The sequence below is a fragment of the Idiotropiscis lumnitzeri genome, chromosome 14 (assembly GCF_059441095.1).
Source record: "Idiotropiscis lumnitzeri isolate Australia: NSW breed Sydney's pygmy pipehorse chromosome 14, RoL_Ilum_1.0, whole genome shotgun sequence".
Classification (NCBI taxonomy): Eukaryota; Metazoa; Chordata; class Actinopteri; order Syngnathiformes; family Syngnathidae; genus Idiotropiscis; species Idiotropiscis lumnitzeri.
The window spans coordinates 1,933,557-1,957,138 of NC_142404.1; the positions used below are offsets into that span (position 1 = coordinate 1,933,557).

Sequence of the window (23,582 nt, forward strand, 5' to 3'; positions counted from 1 at the left end):
TGTGTAGTATAGACACTGAATGCCATTTATACCCTGTTGTACTGAACACAAACACTTCACAAAGAGAACTTGTGTAATAGGGATGGGCTTCAGAGTTAATTTTAAAATGTAATGATTAGTTTTTTTAATTTTATTATTATTTTTTTAATTCAAACGTTTTAAATGGCAAACAATCCACACATTCTCACCAGCACCCCATGCCCTCCTCCAGTGCCCCTCCCCCCATTAGTACCCAGAGAGGCTTCTGCCAGCCGTGCGGTGTCCTCGACCCCAGTGAAGGGGTGAACACATCCCAACCTCCTGTAATGCTGGAACACGCTTTGGTCATGGTATCTACTTATTCACCATATGGTTGCTCTCTCCCCATCTCTGTGGGGGACAACGTGGACATTGTTGTGTCCTTTTGTGTCACGTCTCTGCAAACATTTTCTCCTTTCAACATGGCCGGATGATGTCCTTCCTGGTCCAGGTGCGCTGCCTTGTGTGGCAGGTGCAGTCTCATTCCCCATAGGAGCCAGAATATGTGGGTACTGACCGTTCTGGACCGGAGGAGACTCAGTCACCATGTACAGATGGTCAAATCGGGGGAAGTGACTCACATCCATAGATCTAAAGGGCGCTTACGTTCATGTCCTTCTTGCACCTGAGCACAGACTGTTTCTCCGTTTTGCCTACAAAAGCCATCACTAGCCGGGTTTACATGGAGACTTTTTTTGTCATTGTGATTGAAATCATTCCAAATAAAGATCTATGGTTATGGTCTATGGTTTACATTATCTTTTCCGATCATCCGTTTATATGCTCCACCCTGTTAATCAGATCAGCCATGTTACAGCCGTTTGACATGTGCAGAACGATGTAATCATCACATGATTTATATTAAGATAGTTTATTCATCTATTTAGCGCAATATTTGCATTTTTTTTAAACCCTTTTAATAATGAAGCATCATTATAGGAATAAGTTATCAGTACCAAACAAATTCTCGACAAAGACGCGCTCTGGCATGAAGCGGCTATTTTAACGTACGTATACCGCGACGTCACTACACAGTTACGTCAAGACAGAGCATCCGCACACCAGCCTGGCTATTCCGATTGAACTGTTTATATGATTCTCTTTCAGATTGGCAAAAGGAATATACCACCCCTATGAATCTGAATACAATTGCATTTGGATTCAGTCTTTTTATCCCGATTGATGTTTCTATGGAGCATTTTCATTTCGTTTGGTCATTCAGATCCTTTATAATCGGAATACATGTCTCCTTGTAAACCTGCCCACTGGTAGTTCCGTGTGCTCCTTTTCGGGCTCTCCCTCTCCCCAAGCATTTTCAGTCGAATTGTGAAGGTAGCCTTTGCACTCTTACAATCTGGGGTCAAAGTTTTATTGTACTGTGCACCATGACGGCTCAGGTAGTGGTCCAGGATACCGCTGATCTGCTTTCTCGTGTGGATCTGTTGGGCATCAGTGTCAATTTGACAATGTCTGCTTTGATCCCCTCTCAGAAGATGACCTCTACTGGGATGACATTGAATGCCACGATAATGAGGATCCAAACGTGCTCTCGCTGGATAAACAATGTTCTTCGGTTCCTCACACTCTTTTGGGCCAACAAGTTGCTGCCATATGTCACTTGTTTGAGACTTTTGGGCAATCTGACTTCCATGACAGCTGTGGTCCCGCTGGGTCTGCTATCATGCCCCCTGCAGAGGTGGTTGAACGACTTCCACTTGCCGATGCCAAGTGGCACTGTTGCCAGAAGCTCAGGGTGTCGTGCCCGTGGCTCCTTTCTCTGGCACTAGGAGAGAACGATATTTCCTGTCAAAGGCATCTCACTGGGTGTGATCCCGGGCCACTGCGGGACAGTCAGATACTGTAGCTCAGATCTGTGGGGGATGGCACCGATCCCATCAATGTCTTGGAGCTGTGTGCACTGCACTTGGCTCTTATGCTCTTTTTACTGTACTTGAAGTGGAGAAGTGCTTGTATGGTTGGACAACACCTTGACTGTTTTTCACATAAACCTGCAGTAGACTTCGAGGTCTTCCTGGCTGTTGCAGGCCTGCCATCACCTTCTCAGGTAGGCTTTGCCCCGGTTGATCATTCTGTGGGCCGCACATCTGCCAGGGGAGCTGAACCAGCTTGCAGATTCTTCCCCCATCAGGATAATTTTTGTTTATTAGGGATGCATGTGTTGTGTGATGTGGGTGCCAATTTTACCAGGTGTCAGACTGTCCTCTGCTGTCATGGTGCGTTGTTACTCTGCTTTAGCAGTGTTGCTGACTTGCGGTGTCCTGAGAGGAGTTCTACTAGAGCAGGGGTGGGCAAACCTTTTGATTGGCCGGCACCCAACGGGTTCTAAAATTTGACTGAGAGACCGAACCAGGAGCAGATGGATGGAGTGTTTTGGTAACCTCACCTCATTGAAGAAAAAAAAAATTGATTTTAAATGAAAGTGAACAAAAGCATTACAACAATATATGTCTTTGAAAAAACACAGTATTTAGAAAATAAAACATTAGCAAGGTTTATTCATTTAATTTTTTCAAGTTCGGCGGCCCGGATTAAAATGTTTATTGGGACGCATGTGGCCCCCGGGCCGTAGTTTGCCCACGCCAGTACTAGGGGATATTGCTGCTGCTTCATGGATGCCGCTTCTATGAAGCCCGAATGACCGCCACAGCATCCTGTCACTCAGAATCCTTGCATTCATCCTAAAAGATTCTGTTGGAAATTAACCTCTGGCGACACCAGAATTCATATCCCAGGATCATCCAGGGGTCACAGGTTCGAACAATTTCGAACTGTGCATACGTGAAGGGAACATTCACTGCTATAAGCAACTCCTAGCTGTCATTTGGCCTTCATAGACCCATCGTTACAGTCATAACTTCTGTTTGGTTTTATGATTTTACATTCATAATGATCTATTTAAGTTTGGTTTTGTGAATATGCTTCAAATTTTGAGTGCAGTCCATTTTGCTGTTATACTTTATGGACCATCCTGATATACCTATGTATGTGACTGATCACGAAACTGACCAAATTCCCATTAATCAATAAATCTAAGTGAATTTATGCCCATCCCTGATATTGACACACCTGTTCACTTGGTGTCTTCAGTGAGTATCAAAAACCTCCGTGTATTGTTCAAATATCACCAGCTGCACACACCTACTGAATAATGGATAACATTTTTTTTTGCGATGAAATGTCCAAACGAACCCACCTGCAAGTTGAACTTAAATGTAATGACTGTTTTGTGTATAATGTTGAATTGATCTGATTAAAATGTGCTGTGTGTAAGAAACTTGCATGTTCACTCAGTTATTTTGCCAAAGTTCTTAGATTTTTAGATTAATTTTTAATGCTCTTTTATGTTGACAGAAATGACAAAAACAGGGTTTACCCCCACAAGTAAATGTTTATTATTCCAACAAAACATTAACTGCCATGTTTAAACAAAAGTATGGTTGCAGTGGATATTCACACACCTGTTTAGATGTCAAGTTTTATGAGGGGCAAAAAAAGCTGATAATTTACATTGTGACCTATAACATGAACAACACAATTTAAAAAATGAAATATTTTCATTTACGTGCGTGTGTTATCCATTGACTATCTTTTGGGATATGGCACCCGGCATTGTGTAGAGCAACAGGACCAGGAAGAGGGTCGTGATGAGCAGCACCAGAGCAATGATGATGTACTTCTTGTAATTCCGCCACACCAGGTGAAAGAAACACTTGAAGGGGTTGACGAACCACGAGAAGGAGGTGTCAGGACGGCTGGGGAGAAGGAAAATAGGATGATGCCAAGGTTTTGTTTGGAATGAGGTTTTGAGAATTAGAGGTTTTCTTGTTGTCTCACTCCAAAATGCAGCCATTTACTTTGTTTACCAATTTCTACGACAGCCCGTTAAAGTAGAATACAAATACTGGTTAACTATACCTGCATTAAAAAAAGGTATCCGATCCCAAAAAAAGGCAATAAAAAGGAATACAATTTTAAGTTGGCCAATTCAACTAAATGTTTTGCTCTTGTCTTTCCTTCATTTCATTGCAAAAATGTCAACTTAAGTGTTGTCTCATGTCTCATGTCTCATGTCTTGCCCAACAAAAAAAAACAACATTCTTTTGGAGCAAGTTGCGTGCTTTTTCGAACTAACATTGTTACCCTTAAATGTCAATTTCAAGTTTTTTTTTTAAACTTCACTGCTTTGGCCCGAAAATACAAATTGTGTTTTTTACAGTGTAATACATTAAAGAAATGGAGAAAAAAATTAATAAAATAAAACTGAGCTGTATTTGCATCCTGTCCTCTCAAATTATCCATAGAATTAAATTGAAAAGTTTATTTGGCACACACTCGAGAAAGAAATGTGATAAAAAATGTAAATGCATGTCAAGCACACATGCGTGTAATCATTATCATATTAACATTGCTCTCTGCCAAAGCAAGAAGCGGTGTTGTCCAGCATTCACTCGTCTCCTCACTAATCCTTTTATTTGAGGGAGGGAATGACTTCACTTTGCATCAAACCATCAAGAGAAGGACGGAGGACTATTATAAATAAGGATGGCGGGACGATGACATAAGGGTACAGTTGTTGGTGACGCAGGACTGACCGGCAAAATAAGGTGAAGTGCTCATCTCTGCTCATGCACAAGTGGTTGAAAAGCAACAACAATCAATGAGTCTTACTTGGGTTTGGGCAGTGGTTCTGGTTCCTTGCGGGCTCGCCCCACTGGGTTCTTCTCAGCCTCTTCAACAGTCACAAGGTGAAACTCTGCCTCCACTTTCCCCTGGTGAGGTTATTGGGCAACACCTGTCAATTCTAATCTGCTTGTGAATTTACCCGAGTTGGTTCTCAGTCCTTCAGACAACACCTGGTCCAAGACCTAAAACGTTAAGATTAGCATACCGTCAACTCCCCAGACTTGCTGAAAGGCCACCAGCCTCTGGACCTCTTCTGCTGGAAGATGGAGATCCTCTCTGTCCCGTCCGTGAAGACGTCCACCGTGCACGATTTGGCTGTCTTTGCTCCGCGGGGGAAGCCGTGGAGGTCTAACTCCACCGTGCCTGATCATGCGCATGTAAGCATGGGTTAATTCAATACAATAGAATACAACTTTATTTATATAGCGCATTTCACAACAGCTGGAGCTGTAACAAAGCACTTTCCATATGGTGTAATATAAATTATGGAAAATAGATACCAGAAGAACAGTTGTTATAAGTGTTGGCAAAATGACTGTGCAGTAGTGATGGGTAGATGAGGTATCCTGTATCGTTTCGACACAGTGACACAATGTATTGACACTGTGTTGACACTGTGTTGCTGAATACTGACACCTGGTGGACTTGCAGGAAACATTTGACAGGGTCATCTGACACTGATCTGTCAAACTAATTTTATCCAATTCCATTGATTAGCGACGTGATGTGTTTTTATATATCCTATTTCGTATTACTTTCCATCGCACTAATTATTCTCTTATCTAATTTATATATTTAACTGAATTATTGTTGTATTGCACTGGAGAGGGGAGCTCTCTAATCTCGTTGCACACTTGAGTACAATGACAAAGGGATTTCTGATTCTGATTAGGCATTTGCTTTCACATTATTTTTACATACACGCAATTTCATAAAAAAAATCTTTGATATTCGAGACGCAGTTGATAAATTAAGAGAACATCTGTCTGAATGCCCAAGTAAAAGTGTTGTGAATGACAATGGACTCATTGTAATTAAATATTTTTATTCAAAAGAAATTAGTTTCTTCAGCGTTTTGTTATTCAGTCTATTTCTTTTTTTGAGGCAATTTCCCCCGCCTTTGAGAAAATCCTCTCACAAGGCACTGAAGAGGCCGGTGTGCACAACGCCTGTGTGGCTAATATAAATAGGTGAGGGAACGTTGCCTCCATGGACTTCCTGTAAGAGCGGGTCTTCCGTACGTGCAACGTGTCCTGCTGACATATAGCGCTGCACCTCTGAGTGCGCATCAACAGTGACGTCTTCCATCTTGCGGATATTTAATGCAAAGTAACGCGCCAATAACTCGATGCTTGTTTTGAGCGTCCATCCTGTTGACAGATGCGCTTCCTTATGAACACAGTTTGGCGCGCGACCGCTGTGTCGACACGATTCTGGTAGTGGTCACGTGACTTTCTCAAAGCAGTACGCGCACCGAGACGGGGTTTGCCCTGGAAACTCGGCGCGCGCATCGACGCCTCGGTGTCGCTGGACCCATCACTACTGTGCAGTATACAAATGACGTTTTCAATTTACGTTGACATTTATGACGTACCGAGAAAGTCGTCGGAGGAGAGCGTCTCAAAGTCCCACACCTGAAGACTGAGTATGGCGGGCAGCTTCTGTTCAGTTTTGTCCAGGGAGAAAATGCTGTCTCGCTTCTTTATCACCACTAGCTAGAATAAGAAAAGTATGAAAACAATTAAAAATCTCACCAAAGTTGTGGAGTCACTCACCATTAAGAGGGAAATCATCAAATTTGGCCTTCCATGTAATCAAGTAAAAAGCTTTTACACTATATTATACTAGGGCGTCACAAAGCGTTAACACAAGATTTTTTTTTTTTTTTTTTTAAATACACGCGATTAAATATTTTAACTTAGTTTACTCTGTTTTAATTAATTCAAAAATAACTGGCATATCTTGCAAAGCCAAATTCAAACAGTACCATCTTAAGCACATCATCTCGGAACAAAACAACCAGCTCAAGTTCACACTGGGCCTTGCAAACCAACACTGCAAAAGTGTGGCGCTTACAACTAAATGTACTGAATAAGTTTTGAGAATTGTTTCTCAAAAAAAATTCCTGTAAAGATGATTCCATTTAGAGCGTAATCATGGATCAAAGAAAGCTATTACAATCTTTGATTTAAAATACACTTCATATTTGGTGATTTTACATTAATTACAAGATATTATTCATGTAAATACCTGTTAAAAGCTTCACAAAAGTAGTAGTAGAAAACTTGCGATTAATTGCAATTAATCACGGAATTTTAGCGATTAATTTGTTAAAAAAAATGCAATCGCTTGCACTATATTATACTGGTACGCTGATTTATCCTTGAACTAGTACACTCTTTGGCCTCACACATCTACTCTACAATTATCTGTTCGACTAGTGCACACTAGTAATTCTAGTAGTGTGTAAAAATGTCATACAGTGGTGGAAGTTGGTAGTGGAAAAATGTCACGCGTAAAACAGTTGTTCCATTGTGTGCCCTAGTCGTTTTAGTAGTGCACCAATTTTTTTACTAGTGAGAACAAAGGGAAATGGACAGCAAACGGTAAATAATTTGGACCAAAATCTTTTAGCATCATTTATGCACAATAAAAGTACCAAAAAGTTGAAAAAAAGAGTTTCAAACATCAACTCCGATCACCTTCTCGGCAGGCAAGTAGCTAAAGGGGAAAACAAAACGCCAGTTGAAGTTTCCTTCCCCTGTTAGAGAATTGTAGTGGACGTCGGTCTCCTGGCGGTCGTCCGCTAAACCTTTCAGCCAACTGCAGATGAGAAGAGTTGCTAACTGTAGCATGCCTACATGAAAGGGTAAAAATATTCCAAACATTACCCTTTGATATAAATATCGCTGGACTTTTGATCAGTCAGGAAGTTGCTGTCTTCGAGAATGACATCCTCTGTGTTCCAGATGATGACGCGCAGCTCATACCTGCAACCACACACTCAATATTGACACCGTGTCCAAAACAATGCCATGCTTTAATTGCCTTAGTTGCCGTTCATATGCAGGTCTAACCCTTTGGGTTTGCGAGGGGAAATATCCACTGCAGGACCGGGATGAGGCAGGTCCATGGGGAACATGTCGACCCACATCTGGACCTGTCCCTGCATGTTTACACACACAAAATCCATGTATATTTCATGTATTCAAGTTGACAAAACTGAGCCTTGTTCAGCCTGCACACTTGTTTAGGAGGATAGTTAGGTTCCTCCGATAGTTAAAACCTCAGTTCAACCTGATCCATCCCAGGCCGAGCCTTGAGAAATAACGTCCTGGTCTCGATGTGTTCCGGGACCAGCTTGCATCCAACAGCTGGGATCTCAGCCCAACGATGCAGAATCTTCAGAGACAAGTGCTCATAGGACTCCACGGGTTCCTCATCTGGCCCGTATACACACATCAGGACCATCCTCAGGATCATCCTCAATATCACAAACTGCGTTTACGCACCTTCATGGATGAAAAGCGTCTTGCCGGTGAAGACTTTGTCCGCCACGGTGATGCATCCTCGTCTGAAGTGAGGACCGTCCATGTTGTTTTCTCTGCAAAGCTTTACAAGCAGCTCGGATGGCTTCAGACAGTCTCTCCAGGCGTTATAACCTTCACTGAGGGACCCAATCAGCAGGCGCAGATTAACACTGATATCATGACGGAATTGCTGCAACAGACTGGTTGAGGATGACAGAAGGGCAACGCCGACTTCCATGTATGTAACTACATGCTTACCTGTAAAACTGACCATCAAGCTTTTCAGTTCAAGACAATACAGCATTAATTATTAACAACGTATAACTCAACTGAATTTGAGCAAATTTGTCATATCAGAAATGCGTATCAAATTGGTAGCCCTTTCCATTAATCAGGACCAAGAAGTAGGTCAGTGTCAAAAACGTCTGTAATTGCTGACCTACAGGGGAGCAGAAGACCTCTGTTTTATTGATTGTTACTTGTATGAATGGTTACTTCACCTAACTGTGGTTCGTAAACCTAACCCTTAAATCGACAGTTCAAAACTAAACAGTGACAAGTTTAACCAAACTGGAACGCTCTATGATGGAATCATTACTACTCACAGACTGTACTCAGTTGGAAGTCCGCAGGTTGCTCTGTGTCGGCTGTAGAAGCGGTTCTCCAAGTCAATCCGGGTCTGCCCTATCAGATCGTCTCCTCCCACCGTGTCATAGTCATAGATGAGCACCGACAGCAGAGACTCCTGAGGAAATGTCGCCTGCATCTCAAATGACCTGGTGAATGTAGAACAATTCAACTGGTATGTACTTTTGAGAAGGCAAAACTGTCAAGGGGAAGATGACAACCTTCCAAAGATTGGGTTCAGCTGTTTTGGGATGTAGTTCTCACGGTCTCTGATTTCATTCTTGCCGAGTTGAACAACGACATATGGGTCTGCCTTTCCATCCGGGTCGGCAGGGTGCAGGTTTGATGCCTTCAGGTTCAATAAGGAAAGTTAAGACGACAAGGAGATCAGAAGACAACATAACACCACTTACAGAGACAATGTAAACCCGAATCAGGACTTGAACTGCGGTGTTCTGCGGAATCTCCCTGTTGATTTTGAGATGTCCATTGTCTTCCTCCGACTCTCTTTCCTCATCCTCAGTGAGCTTATACAAGCAGAAGCGTCCCTATAGAGAGGGAAACACAAGTTGTGGAGTAGAGCAAATCCAATGGAGGCGGTCAATAGTCATGATCGTCTCACCTTGAACTTGCCAACGAACCTCTCCCCTGTAGAGCCTTCGTCCTCACTGGCCTTCCCACGGAACAGTTTGTATGTGTTGACCCAGTCATCAAAGGGTCCGAACTCTGCCTCAAGATCCTTGTTGTACAGCTATAGAGTTCAGGGTTAGGAGGTTTGAGGTCAGTAGTCACAAGACTTCCATTATCCTTCCATCAAAGCGATATAATTTTAAATCACAGAATTGGACAATTCTCCACATCATAACCATCAATGAATGTTCCAAAACCACAACAGTATCCACCCCAAAGAGACTCAATGATTTCTAGTCCAAAAAACAACAAAAATACAGTCCCCAGTGACTGTGGAGGCAGCTGCACTAATTTTTTTTTACAGCTGAATGGAATATTAATGAGCGGGTTTCCTCGTAGACAGACAGATGCCTCTCCGTAAGACATGATTAACGACCCCCGTTTAGCCTTCCAAAAGAATGACACCATTCGTGGTTGGGCGTGCCTCCAACTTGTGCAGGTTTTCCACACCACATTTGGCTGGTCATTCCTAACCACGCTGAAGGATTCTATTACAATTACTGGCATTATTTTAAACACATACGGGACAGAATGTCGATTATTAAAGTTAGCAGGTTCATATTTACTGAATATTTTAAACATGGATGAAACAAGAAGCATTTATCAAATGAAACTAGAAGCACGGGTCACAAGAATGACTGGGATTGTAGTCCTGATATTTACTGATTTATTATATTATTCTCATATGCTAAATTTATAGTACTTAGTTTAAATGTGTGAACTTTATTGAAATTCTCAGTAGTGAGAATAGATTTGCGCACATAGCATCTCCATGAGCTGCCCTCACATTCACAGCACTTCATGGACAAATACGACGAAGCACATTCTCTACATTGGCTGTAGAGATGCAAACATACCACTGGAGGACTCACACAGACGCTATCGCAAAAAACACATTCCGAAAGACATAACAATTGGAGATTGGAGCACGCGCACATACACAGGCACATATAAATACACCTGCACGTACACCTGCACGTACACATGCACATACACACATACATACACCTGCATATACACATGCAAATACACACGCACACATGCACACCAACCAGATTACAGAGGAATGCCAGCGGGTAGAGAGACTGAGAGACTGCCCGCCGGAGAAGGCCAGCCTTGGCGTGCCAGTCTTGGGGACCAGACGGGAATCAACTATCCAGACGATGACTAACCTGGGGGGGACCTTCCCTTGGACGTGGACCCGTACCGTGGGAGGGAGCGAGGACGACCGATTCAACAGATTGAACCTACATTACCCTTGACATAAAAAAAACTCCTATAAAAACTGAAGCTGGGCTGAAAGATGGCGCGCATTTTTCGACTGTGCTCGCCCGAGTGCAGTTTCTCGTGAGATTAAGAAAAAGCCGCCCAGATTTCTGTCTTTGTACTATTTCCTGAACTCCAGAAATTGAAGAAACTAAATATCGGAACTCTAACCAATAGTTGAGTCTTTATTTGACCCTTTTCTTCTTGAGCACAAAAAAACGAACACGCATTGGAGTAAGTTTTGCTTTTAAAGGTTGATTTACTAACTACTTCTCATTTCCACGGTGACCCAACTCTAACAACGCCTTGTTGCATGAATTGATGAAGCCGACTCGAATGAAACACAGAGCAGTTCTGTTGCAATTGATTCAGTGCCCTGAGAATGAAATGACCTGGATGAATTAGAATATCCACAAGCACTAATTATAATTACATCCAATCCAAAAGAGCGTTAGACTGAACAGGTTATATAAGTGGTCAAATACTTTCTTTCAGGCTTTTCCCAGCTTGATGTCAGTTAGATAAGTTTATTTGCTGTATTGGTTTGATAACTATGAGTACCTGCAGCGTGGCGAGTTTGGTAGGCAGGCTCAGACTCCCTTTCAGGTTCTCTGATGTTGCTTTTCCCTTCTGTTTCTTTTTCTTGTTGCCATCCGATAAGCTGCTCACTGACAGGACAAAAACACATGTAGCGTTTTGAGATGAAGATTACAAAATAAATAAATAAATAAAAATTACACTGTTCCTGCCTGACACAAAACAGCCATGCCCTAACAGAATCAGACCACAACTCAACTAACAGAATCAAGCAAGACCCTAGTGGCGGTATGCACACGCTTGTACCAGTCTCTCATTTCTACGTTTGTCCTTACCTAAAGAGTCTATTCCATCGCTGAGCAAGCTGTGGTACGGCAAATCTGTAATACACAACAATGCTATGTGGGTATGATGCAGACGGCTGGGTTAACCTACAACCAGTTTTATATTCTTGTGTTTTGTACCTCCATCTAAATAAGGAGGAACATTCGAGCAGAGAACTGTACAGTACTTGGTTTTAAATAGAGCCTTAGAACAGAAACATGCGGCACACCTATAAAGTTTCAGTTTCATACTTCATACTTACTTTCATACTTCCACAAGAGTGCACTCTCTCACTGCATATCACCAGCTTTTTAAAATCCTTGTCCAACATAAGGCACATTTATGCTCCCATTACGTATGAATACAGACAAGTGCATTCCAAACTGGTATGAATATAGATAAGTGCATTCCAAACTGGTGTAAACAACACTGCCCTAGCCGTCACCTTGATTAGCATCTGTAGAATTGCAGATTTAGCAAAGATTTCAACAAAATATGAAAAAGAGGAGTACACATTTTGTTTCGTGGCAAAGTTATCTATGTGTAACACAACGGCAAATTGAAGACCAAATAGCGGGCAAGAGTCGTCTGTCAGGCTGTTAAACTCACAAAACGTGTTCACAGTAATGGTTTTCATTTGTATTCCCCATTTCTGTTTGTTATTCACTTTGCATCTCTCCCCATGGTTTCCAAAAGTGGAATTGAAATGTTTGGTCCGTAACCCTGCAAGGAGACCCATCTTTCCACACCACCACCTACAGAGAAGGTTCTGAGACAATCCACAACCACTAAAGAGAGGTATAAAGCCTGCTTGCTTTTCAAGGAACCTTTCATAAAACTAAACATTCTCACACAAACCAAGCAAACCTTTATTTCTGTCTTGAAACCATAACCTTAGCTCAAAGAGGTTCTTACCTTTTTCAATGACTTGCGGAAATGGAGATCCTGTTTGTTTGGTCTGTAATGATAACATGACAATTTATTTGAATCTGAGGATTCAGTGGTACCTTGAATACCCTAAAAAGAAAAATATGCCCATTTTTTTATTTTAAGACTTTATTTTAGCCAGCATCTAAGACAGGGATGGGGCAACTTAAACACTTGAGGGGGCCAAATATTTTTTTAATTCAGTCCTAAGGGGGACGGCACTTAGAACCATGCACCTCTTAACCTGATGAAGGATGAAATTGTTATTTTAAATATGGACAAAAATACATAATAATAATAATATTAATAAATATTGAACTAAAACTAATAATAATACATTTTTCATTGCCTGTATATATATAAAGAAAACATTATCCTAACATAACAAATGCTTGAAAGAGGACAATAAAATAACCACATGCAAAGAGCTCTCTTGCATAAAAATGACCGTTAAAGGATGTCACAAAACTGAAACCAATATGTAGGGCAGCGGTCGGGAACCTTTTTGACCTGGAGAGCCATAAAACCAAATTATTTCTAGATATATATTTTTTGAGAGCCATATAGTATTTTAAACATATAATAATAATAATAAAAATAATAAAAGGTTTACTTTTAATGCGACTTCTGGTGCTGCATGGTTTTTTTTATGTCCTTAATTTGTGTTTCCTCGACTTGATTCGCCATCATGATGCTCCGATCGTGAACCGTTCTTGCTGACAGTGGCATGTCTCTTATTTTTTTGATTATCTTGGCTTTATTTGGAAAGTCATCAAAAAGTTCATTGGCCACATCAAGCATAAATGTTTTGGCATATTCGCCATCTGTGAACGGCTTTCCACTCTTCACTATTGCCAAAGCACCCGCAAAGCTAGCGGAATTACCGTCACCTTGCGTGGTCCAGACACGCAGTTGCTGCTGGCTCGTCTGCACTTTCCGTTGCAGCTCTTCGCATGCCTTTTTCCTGCTGTCCTCCGGTGGATATTTCAATGCAAAAGAAGCATGACGCGTATCGAAGTGCCGCTTTATAATTGAGCGTTTCATTGATGCAATTTTGTCATTGCATATTCGACATACTGCGGATCCTGCCCTCTCCACAAATGCAAATTCCTCTGTCCACGCAGCCTGGAATGTACGGTAATCATCGTCTTTTTTTCTTTTCGCCATCTTTTCTGTTACAAGGGTTGAGCGGGTTGAAGGGTTGAAATTTTATCTCTGATAAAATTAATTTCCGTACATTGACAATGACCCGTGACGTACTTGCGATCGATTGGTACCCGACCTGATCCTCGGGTCACCGGCGGATTGCAAGTGCCGCAACCCACCCCTGACTTTTAAAATGTATCTTTAAAACTAATTTTAAATTACTTAATATTATTAAGATTATCACTAGTATTTTAAAACCAGTTCCAAAATATATATATATTTTAATTTAATTAAAATTTTTTATTGGCCCCCTCAACTCCAAACTGTCTGGGAGCCATATGACGTCTCCGGAAGAGCCATATATGTAGGGGGAGAAGCTTTGTAATTTTTTTTTTTTTTTTTACAAAAATCAACTCACTCAAAATTCTAATATTATTGAGGTACAATGTTTGTCCTGCATTTCATTCCAAATCCACAAAATATATATATATATATATTTAAAAAATATATATAAAGTAGGCTTACTCAGGTTGGACTACAGGGCAGTGTAAAGACCCAGTGTAAGGGCAACAAAGCCAAGTCTGCTATCTAGTCGGGAATGGTGAAATATCAACTTAAAACTACAGTCGACCCCTGTACAGGGGATATACAGTCTACACATCCTGGTCCAAATGCCTTATTTATGTGAAATAAAAAAAAAAATCATATTTTCTTTAAAGCCTGTATAACTTAATTTCTATCTTATCAACTATGAAAGATTTTCTCACATGTTTTTGGGAGCTTTTGTTATGGTCTGATGAAACAAAGGTTGAACCTTTTGGCCATAGTTCTAAAAATAGAGGTGAAACATGTTGTATTAGAACTTATAAATATATTGGAGGGAACAGGTTCAAGTTCAGTTCAGTACATTCGTCAAAGACTCAAAATACAGAATACAGGGGCCATATACATGACGTAGAGTTTTGTAAATATGTGTGGTACTACAGGGACACATTCCATTCACATTAAAAGTTGTATTTATTTTTATAATGTGAAGGACCCCATAAATGAATTGGATTTAAAAAAATCTGAATTGGGCCTCATACCCTGCAGTTTGAACGTAGCCATAGTCATCATTTAAGTTGTAGAGAGTGTTAAATTGTGTTTAGTGGAGCACCATTTGTGGGAAATAGGCACAGAGTGCTGCCACAAGATGTTAGCTGAGCACTATTTTTGTCAAAATGAAACTCCTCAACATAGTTCTGTAACACCAAGATGCAGACAAAGTAATATTTTAAAACACTGACTAATTCAGTTTTGAATATGATGGATTCCCTCTTCAAAAAAACAAACAAACCTGAAGGTGAATTTGCAAACTGAGAATATGCAGAGACTCACTATACCTGTTTCTCTATAGATGCATAATATTTGGACCACCAGTCAATGACACACTCTGCTGACTCGTCTGCGATGGTTCGCCTCCTTCGCTTGGAAGAACGATGGGTACTCTTTTTGTGGCTATCCTGCATTTCATACAAACACAAATATGACCTTCAGGTCAGGTGACAGAGCTCTGTACAGTGTGGCCCGTAATGACCTGAAAAGAGGCATTAAGCAAACCAAAACAGACTACAAGAAGAGGCTAGAGTCCCACCTTGATAGCAACAGACCACAGGAGATGTGGCATGGTCTTCAGTGCATCACCAACTACAGAGGATGGAGCATAACACCAGTAGACCTGAGTGCGTCGCTGGCGGAGGAGCTAAACTGCTTCTTTGCTCGCTTTGACTCACCCCAACCGCCACACCCGCCACTCTATGCCTCAACACCCCCTCACTCACTTTAGAGCAGGGGTCTTCAATCCTGTTCCTCGGGGGCCGGTGCCCTGCCTGTTTTCCATCTCTCAGTGCTGCAACACACCTGATTCAAATGATCAGATAATCAGCAAGACCTGCAGAAGCCAGATAAACGATCCTGATCATTTGAATCAGGTGTGTTGCACCAGGGAGAGATGGAAAACAGGCAGGACACCGGCCCTCGAGGAACAGGATTGAAGACCCCTGCTTTAGAGGAACACGATGTGAGGAGTGAGCTCCTGGCAGTAAACCCCAGGAAAGCCACTGGACCTGACGGAATACCAGCCATAGTCCTTAGAGCATGTGCCCTCCAGCTATCACATGTTTTTTGCAGGATCTTCAACTTCTCCCTGGCTCAAGCAGTCATCCCCTCCTGCATGAAAACTTCCACCATTATTCCTGTACCCAAAAAGCCACCCACAATCCACCTGAATGACTACCGTCCTGTTGATCTCACACCAGTCATAATGAAGTGCTTTGAGAGACTGGTTCTCCAGCACATCAGAGACTGCCTTCCTCCCACACTGGACCCCGACCAGTTTGCATACCAAGCTAACAGATCCACTGAGGACGCCATCGACACTGCTCTGCATGTTGTGTTGGGCCACCTGGAACAACAGCAGAGCTATGCTGTGTCCTCACATGCACCTAGATTAAAAACTTTATGACCAACAGACCCCAGACTGTGATGCTCGGCCCCTACACATCCTCCACCCAAACGCTGAGCAGCAGTTCTCCTCAAGGACGCGTTCTGAGCCTCTCCTGTACGCACTCTACAACTAGACTGCAGCCCGGCCCACGGAAACAACACCATCGTCAAATTTGCTGACGATACAACAGTGGTCGGTCTAATCTCAAAAGGAGATGAGACAGCTTACACAGAGGAGATCCAGAGACTAACGGTTTGGTGTGAGGACAATAAACTACAGGTCAATGTGCAAAAACAAAGGAGATCGTCATCAACTTCAGGAGGAACAAGACTGTGCCACCCCCCTCTACATCAAAGGCGTGTGTGTGGAGAGGGTCCACACATTGAAGTTCCTGGGAGTAGAGATCTCTGATGACCTCTCCTGGACACACAACACCACAGCAGTGATAAAGAAGGTCCACCAGCGTCTGCACTTCCTGAGGCTCCTCAGGAAATTCAACCTGGACAAGAAGCTTCTGCTGTCCTTCTATCACTCGTCCACCGAGAGCCTGTTGACGTACTGTGTCTCCACCTGGTACGGCGGCTGCACTGAGGAAAACAGTGAGGCTCCAGCGGACAGTGAAAACAGCGCAGAGGATTATTGGCTGCCCTCTCCCTTCCCTGTCCGACATCTAAACCACCCGGTGCCTCAGCAGAGCAATCATTATCATTAAAGACAATACTCACCCGAGCTCACACCTGTTCGACCTGTTGCCCTCTGGCAGGCGCTACAGATGCATCAAAACAAAGACTAACAGACTGAAAGAGTTTCTTCCCAAGAGCCATCTCCATGCTGAACTCTCACACACCCTTACCTTGCAGAACAGCGACATAATGTATTTTTATTTTTCCAATCTCATATTTATTTTTCATTTAATTATTTAATCTTTAATTAATCTATTTTATATATTTAATTAAATTATTGTTGTATCGAACTGGAGCAGGGAGCTCTCTAATCTTGTTGCACACTGTACAATGACAATAAAGGGCATTCTGATTCTGCTGGAGCGGTGGTTTAAAAGGCAAGGCACCTTACTGTGGTGAGTGGAACTGCCTTTTATATTTATATGACTAAACGGCTCAAAATAATGTTACAAGTGGTCGTGAGTTGTAGTAGACTGACACAAATTTGGGCATTTTTGGGTCTGTTGCTTCCTCTGCTCGCGGGACCTCTCCTGTAGTGCATGCGACTCAAGATGAAAAAAGAAAACAGGCAGTTTACTGCGGATTGGCCGCACAAGGAACCAATAATCAGATGGTGCTGTGGGCGGGCAAATCTGCCTGCGCATGCAGGGGCCACGAGCACATCAGAGAGGGAGAAGTGTGCTGCAGTGAGCCAAAATAAACCACCCATTACTTTATTGGACTTTAAATTATTAATTTATTTTTTTTTAAAAAGGACAATGCAGATAATCGTCAAAATGCCAAATATCGGCCCGATAAATCGGTCTATCACTAGCTATGATAGCTATGTTTGCATCTGAGGCACCTTTTTTCTTGTGGGTTCTGTCTTTTCGTGGGTCGTTTCCTCAACAGTGATAAGAACGTCGGGAGTTGTTGAGGCCACAGTGGAGCGAGTCTCTGCAGGATTCTGCCAAGATTCTGTAGGACAGGAGCAAAATCAGAGTTAATGACACTATAAAAAAATAACTAAACGATAGTTTTTCCGTAAAAACATTACCATCAGCTCTTTGAGGTCCTGTGGTATACATGACCGTAGGTGTCGTGTGCGTCTGTGTGGAAGCAAGCGGGGCTGGGGGAGGGATGTATTTGTAGGTCATCAGGTTGGTGATAACGTGGTTTCCAACCAGCGTGCTGCGACCAAAAGCCCTCCAGTCGACAACGGTGATGGTAAGCGGCGGGTGGAGGTGTTCGTTCTCTGGTAACTCCTGCAAGAAAAGAAAAAAATAGTCATTCCATTGTGAGAATTGGTTAATTCCAGATAGTAAACTCATAGAACATCTGAAAAAAGATGAGGAAAAATTTGCAGACCAGCTCAATGGTGTCAACCAGGGTGGTGAAGTTGGGGTTGGACTTGTACCGTTGAATGACAGAAGAACGCAATGTTTTTCCAGCGCATTCTATATACACCTGCAAACACAATATATATATATATATATATATATTAGCATGTTGAGAAACTATTGGTTTAGTGCAGTGCATCTCAATTATTTTCTGTTACACCCCCACCTAGCAAGGAGAACATTTGAGTCCCCCGCACCACCACCCACTATATATATATATATATATATATATATATATATATGGACAAATATATATACATGGACAAATATATATACATGGACAAATATATATACCTCTTGATTAGCAACAGTGGAACAATGGCACAATGACATTAGTGCTGTCAAGTGATTAATTTTTTTTAACTAATTAATCACAAAAAATTCCATGATTAATCACATTTTTCAACTACTATTTTTTGCGAAGCTTATAACAGATATTTACTTGAATAATATCTTGGAATTGATGCAAAATCACCAAATATGAAGTATATTTAATTCAAAGACTGTTCTAATAGCTTCCTTAGATTTTTTAATACGATCTAAATGGAGACATCTTTACATTTATTTTCGAAACATTTCTCAAAACTGCCCACAAGCGCCACACGCCAGCAGTGTTGGTTTGAAAGGCCCAGTGGTAACTTAAACACAGTGTTTTGTTCTGAGATGTGCTAATATGGCACAACATTTGCAAAATATGCTAATTATTTTTTAAGTAAATCAAACTGAGTTAAAATATTTAACTGAGTTAAAAAAATTTGGATTAATCACCTGAGCTTTAATTTTGACAGCCCTAATATATATATATATATCTATATATATATATATATATATATATATATACATACATATATACATACATACATATATACATATATATATACATACATACATACATATATACATACATACATATATACATACATACATACATATATACATACATACATACATATATACATACATACATATATACATACATACATATATACATACATACATATATATATATATATATATATATATACACACATATATATATATATATATATATATATATATAGTGGCCTTCCGTTGTCTCAAAATAAGCCACTTGTGCGGGGTTAAAGACGCAGTCACAATTGAACGAATGGCGATCCAAGTTGTCAATTTAATGTAAACAAGATTAACGTGCATTTGTTTGTCACATGTGCTTGACTCAAAATTATTCGTCCTCGTCCTCCATTCCAAACTACAAAAAAATTAATCAGTATAATAGTTTGTTTTAGTTGTGATCTGGTCAAATACTGTTCCGCTGTCTTCCAAGTCCCACACTTCACCGCACAGGTGCAATAATCATGAAACCTAAAGGTTCACAGGTTACACCACCATCCCTCGTCTCCAGAGGGGACCCTCCATACTGCGCTGCCCAGTAAGGCAACAATGGTGTCAAATAATACATTCATTCTGGCCCCAACATTCCGGCCCCTAATTGGTGATGCCATAGCAAATCAATTACCCGAACTAATAATTCAAGGGGCCAACAATTGATAGTTTCTGCAAAGAATCAAACACAAAACAGTAATTTACCACATAAATATATCCATATCAAATTCATTACTCGTCTTGAGTATTAGTCCATGAAGTTCAGAGTTCATGAAAGGAACGTGCGTAGTCTATGATTTATTAAATAAACGCGCATAGTCCATAATTCATGAAGCAAATGTTTGCAGTTCGTGCCTATTTGTGTGTATCAAGTGTGTCCAGCAGCCCGTGTTATCTTTCCGGCAGTCCCAGGTTGTATGCAAAATGTGTATATGTGCACTCGTGCATGCATATGTAGGGACTGTTGACGAGGCTTCAAGCGCAGTCCGCTGCTGGCAAAAGAAGACAGAGCTTGTCCACCGGTCTCTGTAGAGTGCTGGTCTTGGTTCTCACGAGTACACTTCGAACAAGCCCCTTCGATCCAGGAAATGTCTTCACCACACAGCCCATGAGCCATGAATTCCTTGGTGCTGTGTCATCTACGATGACAACTAGATCGTCTGGACTGAGGTTTTGCTTTGGATTATTCCACTTGCTTCTTGGTTGCATGAGGGGGACATATTCTCTTATCCACCTCTTCCAGAAAAGGTCCGCAAGATACTGTACTTGCCTCCATCTCCTCTGTGTGTAGAGGTCTCCCTTTTGTCCATGCTGGCATTAGAGGTTGTGCCTTCAGCTGTAGAAGATGGTTTGGTGTGAGTGGCTCCAGATCATTTGGATCACTCGACACTGCAGTGATTGGTCGATCCTTCATGATAGCCTCAACTTCGCATAATGCCGTCTGTAGAGTCTCGTCGTCTAGCGTTTGTTCTTTCAAGACTGAGTACAGGATCTTCTTGACAAGCTTGATCAACCTTTCCCCAACCCCTCCATGGTGCGCTCCGAATGGGGGATTGAATGTCCATTTAACCTTGTCCTTCAGTAGCTCCCTTTGGATTCTTGTATGGTCCAAGCCTTTCAGAGCCTCCTTGAGTTCTTTCTGCGCCCGACAAAGTTTGTCCCATTGTCTGTCCGGATGCTCTTCACTGGTCCCCGCCGACACATGAAGCGACGCAAGGCATTGATGCAGGAGTTGGTGTCCAAATGGCTAGCCACTTCCAAGTGGATGGCTCTGCTTACCAAGCAGGTGAAAATCACTCCCCATCGTTTCACATGAGAACGTCCTCGCTTCACGTCAAATGGACCAAAGTAATCAACACCCACATGGGTGAAGGGTGGGAGATCCGTTAAGAGGCGGTCTTCTGGAAGGTCGGACATTTTCTGCTCCCCCACCTTTGCTTGCATACGCCTGCAGAAAACGCAGCTCTTAATTATCCTTCTTGCAGAAAAATTGGCACAAGATCAGAATCTCTCTTGTAGTTTTGAAATCATGTGACTCCTTCCTGAGTGTCCAACCTGTTGGTGGATCTTTTGCAGGATCAGTTTAGAGATGTAAGAATCTTTGGGCAGGATAATTGGGTTCTTTTGCTCTGCTGGCATTGCCATCTTACTAATTCACCCTCCCACTCTCAGGACACCATGATCCACAATAGGATCCAATTTACAGATAGAGCCGTTTCGTTTGACAGTTTTCCCCATCATCAAGAGGTCAAGTTCTTGTCCAAAGTGCTGTCTCTGTTCAAATTGGTTAATGGCCTTTTCGGCATCTTTTATGTCTTCTGCTGACAGACAATTTTCTTCTTGTGTCAATCCTGATGCAGGTTTTGATGATGGATTGCCCCTCGCGAGGTCCTTTCTCCTCTCACCAAGAACAAGAAGCCGTGTTTTCAACTTCAAAAGCCAGGCCACAGCCCTCTTTAGACGATCCCAAGAGGAGTAATACTCCACTAGTCTAGTTACTGGATTTTTTCCTTTTACATGTGTGATGTTCACAGTGATGGCATTTTTCACCTCCTGGTCATCAGAGGCGATCTGCCCCAGGTCATCTGGGATCTTCGGCCAATCTGTGTCCCTTTTCTTCAGGAATTCCGGCCCCATTAGCCACCTTGATGATTTTAGGAATGCATTTACATGCAGCCCACGTGAAGCATCATCTGCCAGGTTGACTTGCGAGCTTACATGTCGCCACTCCTTCTCTTGAGAAAGATCACGAATAACTGCCACTCTGTTGGCTACGTACGTGTGGAATCTCTTGGTTTGGTTACGAATATATTTCAGTACAGACGTACTATCTGTCCAGAAATTAGAGTCCGTAAGTGCAAGCTGTAGCTCCTTCTTCAACATTCTGTCCACCCTCACGGCAAGTGTAGCAGCTGCCAACTCCAGCCTGGGAATAGTCATCTGTTTTAGTGGTGCTACTCTTGACTTTCCCAGGACAAATGCCATGTGAACTTTTCCCATGCTATCAGTATGTCTTAAGTAGCTCGCAGTGGCATAACCCAACTCACTAGCATCACAGAAGTGGTGTAGTTCCACAGCTATTACCTCCCCAAAGTCTTTTGGCTTCATATATCGGTCAACTTGGAATGAACCCAGACGCTCCAATTCAGTGACCCATCTCTGCCATGCCTTGGAGAAGTCCACTGGGATGGCTTCGTCCCAGCCCAGTTTTGCTCTACAGAGCTCTTGGAGGATTTGTTTGGTTTTCAGGATGAATGGGCAAAGGAATCCAAATGGGTCATAGACCGAGCTAACCGCAGAGAGGATACCTCTCCGAGTGGGCGCTCTGGTTCTGGTGGTGGTTTTGAACGTGAATACATCACTTTCGATGTTCCGTTGTATCCCAAGCGCCCGCTCGAATGGCAGCTTTTCTCTGTCCAGGTCTAGGTCTTTAATTAGCTTTGCTCTGTGCTCTTCAGGGATGGATGCCAATACCTCGCGGCTATTACTAACAAGTTTTGTCAGCGTGAAGCCTCCCTGTGAGCAAGCATCCTGGAGGTCCATGGTTATCTCAATAGCTTCTTTCACTGTTGGGACGGATTTAAGGCAATCGTCAACATAAAAGTTGGATTTAATGGTGTCAGTCACTTCCTCTTCATATCTCTTGAGGTTATCCTCTGCAGTCTGCTTTAAAGCAAAGTTTGCTATACTGGGTGATGACACCGCACCAAAGAGATGGACTCTCATGCGGTACACTTCCAAGGGCTGGCTGGTGTCGCCGCCAGACCACCAAAGGAACCTTAGCAGATCTTGGTGTTCCTTATAAACTTGTACCTGATAGAACATTGCCTCAATATCTCCCATAATCGCAATCTTGTCTCAGGTTCTTGTCGGAACCTGAGCAAAACACCCATCAATGTGTTTGTCAGATCGGGGCCTTGTAGGAGTTCTTTGTTGAGAGATGTGCCTTTGTATGTTGAGGTACAGTCGAACACCACTCGAAGTTTGCTCTTCTGCTTATGATAGATCCCATGATGAGGTATGTACCAAACTTTGCCATCTTCTCGATGCAACTGTTCCTGTGGCACGTTCTCCGCATACTTCTTTGTGATCACATCATTCATAAAGTTGGTTTACTCTAATGCGTAGTTTGGATCTCTTCTGAATTTTCTTTTCAAATTCTTGACTCACTCCTCTGCCATTTTGTAGTTGTTGGGCATGAAAATATCCTTATTGCGCAGAGGCAGAGGTAAGGAGTATTGACCATCTTGGAGGGTAACCGAACTTGAGGCGATATCCATGAACCTTCTATCCTCAGCTGACATCTCACTTTTCTCTTCATACTCCTTTTCAGAGAAATCCAGATTGTATTGCCTGATGAGGAGTTCCTCCAGACTAGCAACAGAAATGCGATTGGATGTTATTT

At 42.1% G+C, this 23,582-nt stretch overlaps 1 protein-coding gene across 1 annotated transcript in view; it reads right to left on the reverse strand.

Annotated features, from left to right (window-relative positions):
* Window positions 1-3,407: 3,407 nt before the first annotated feature.
* The window catches only part of fer1l6 (fer-1 like family member 6), a 79,071-nt gene continuing 58,896 nt past the window's right edge, over window positions 3,408-23,582 (reverse strand). Inside the window, exons 27-46 of the mRNA XM_088315113.1 lie at window positions 18,285-18,383; window positions 17,974-18,181; window positions 17,782-17,894; window positions 15,152-15,271; window positions 12,612-12,654; window positions 11,708-11,752; window positions 11,397-11,503; window positions 9,502-9,630; window positions 9,293-9,427; window positions 9,101-9,228; window positions 8,858-9,028; window positions 8,235-8,389; window positions 8,020-8,165; window positions 7,800-7,888; window positions 7,614-7,712; window positions 7,425-7,545; window positions 6,317-6,437; window positions 4,928-5,085; window positions 4,708-4,808; window positions 3,408-3,791 (exon numbers count right to left, since the gene is read on the reverse strand). Coding sequence (XP_088171239.1) covers window positions 3,611-3,791; window positions 4,708-4,808; window positions 4,928-5,085; window positions 6,317-6,437; window positions 7,425-7,545; window positions 7,614-7,712; window positions 7,800-7,888; window positions 8,020-8,165; window positions 8,235-8,389; window positions 8,858-9,028; window positions 9,101-9,228; window positions 9,293-9,427; window positions 9,502-9,630; window positions 11,397-11,503; window positions 11,708-11,752; window positions 12,612-12,654; window positions 15,152-15,271; window positions 17,782-17,894; window positions 17,974-18,181; window positions 18,285-18,383 — 2,469 coding nt within the window. The 3' untranslated portion in view covers window positions 3,408-3,610. The remainder of the gene's footprint in view (window positions 3,792-4,707; window positions 4,809-4,927; window positions 5,086-6,316; window positions 6,438-7,424; window positions 7,546-7,613; window positions 7,713-7,799; window positions 7,889-8,019; window positions 8,166-8,234; window positions 8,390-8,857; window positions 9,029-9,100; window positions 9,229-9,292; window positions 9,428-9,501; window positions 9,631-11,396; window positions 11,504-11,707; window positions 11,753-12,611; window positions 12,655-15,151; window positions 15,272-17,781; window positions 17,895-17,973; window positions 18,182-18,284; window positions 18,384-23,582) is intronic.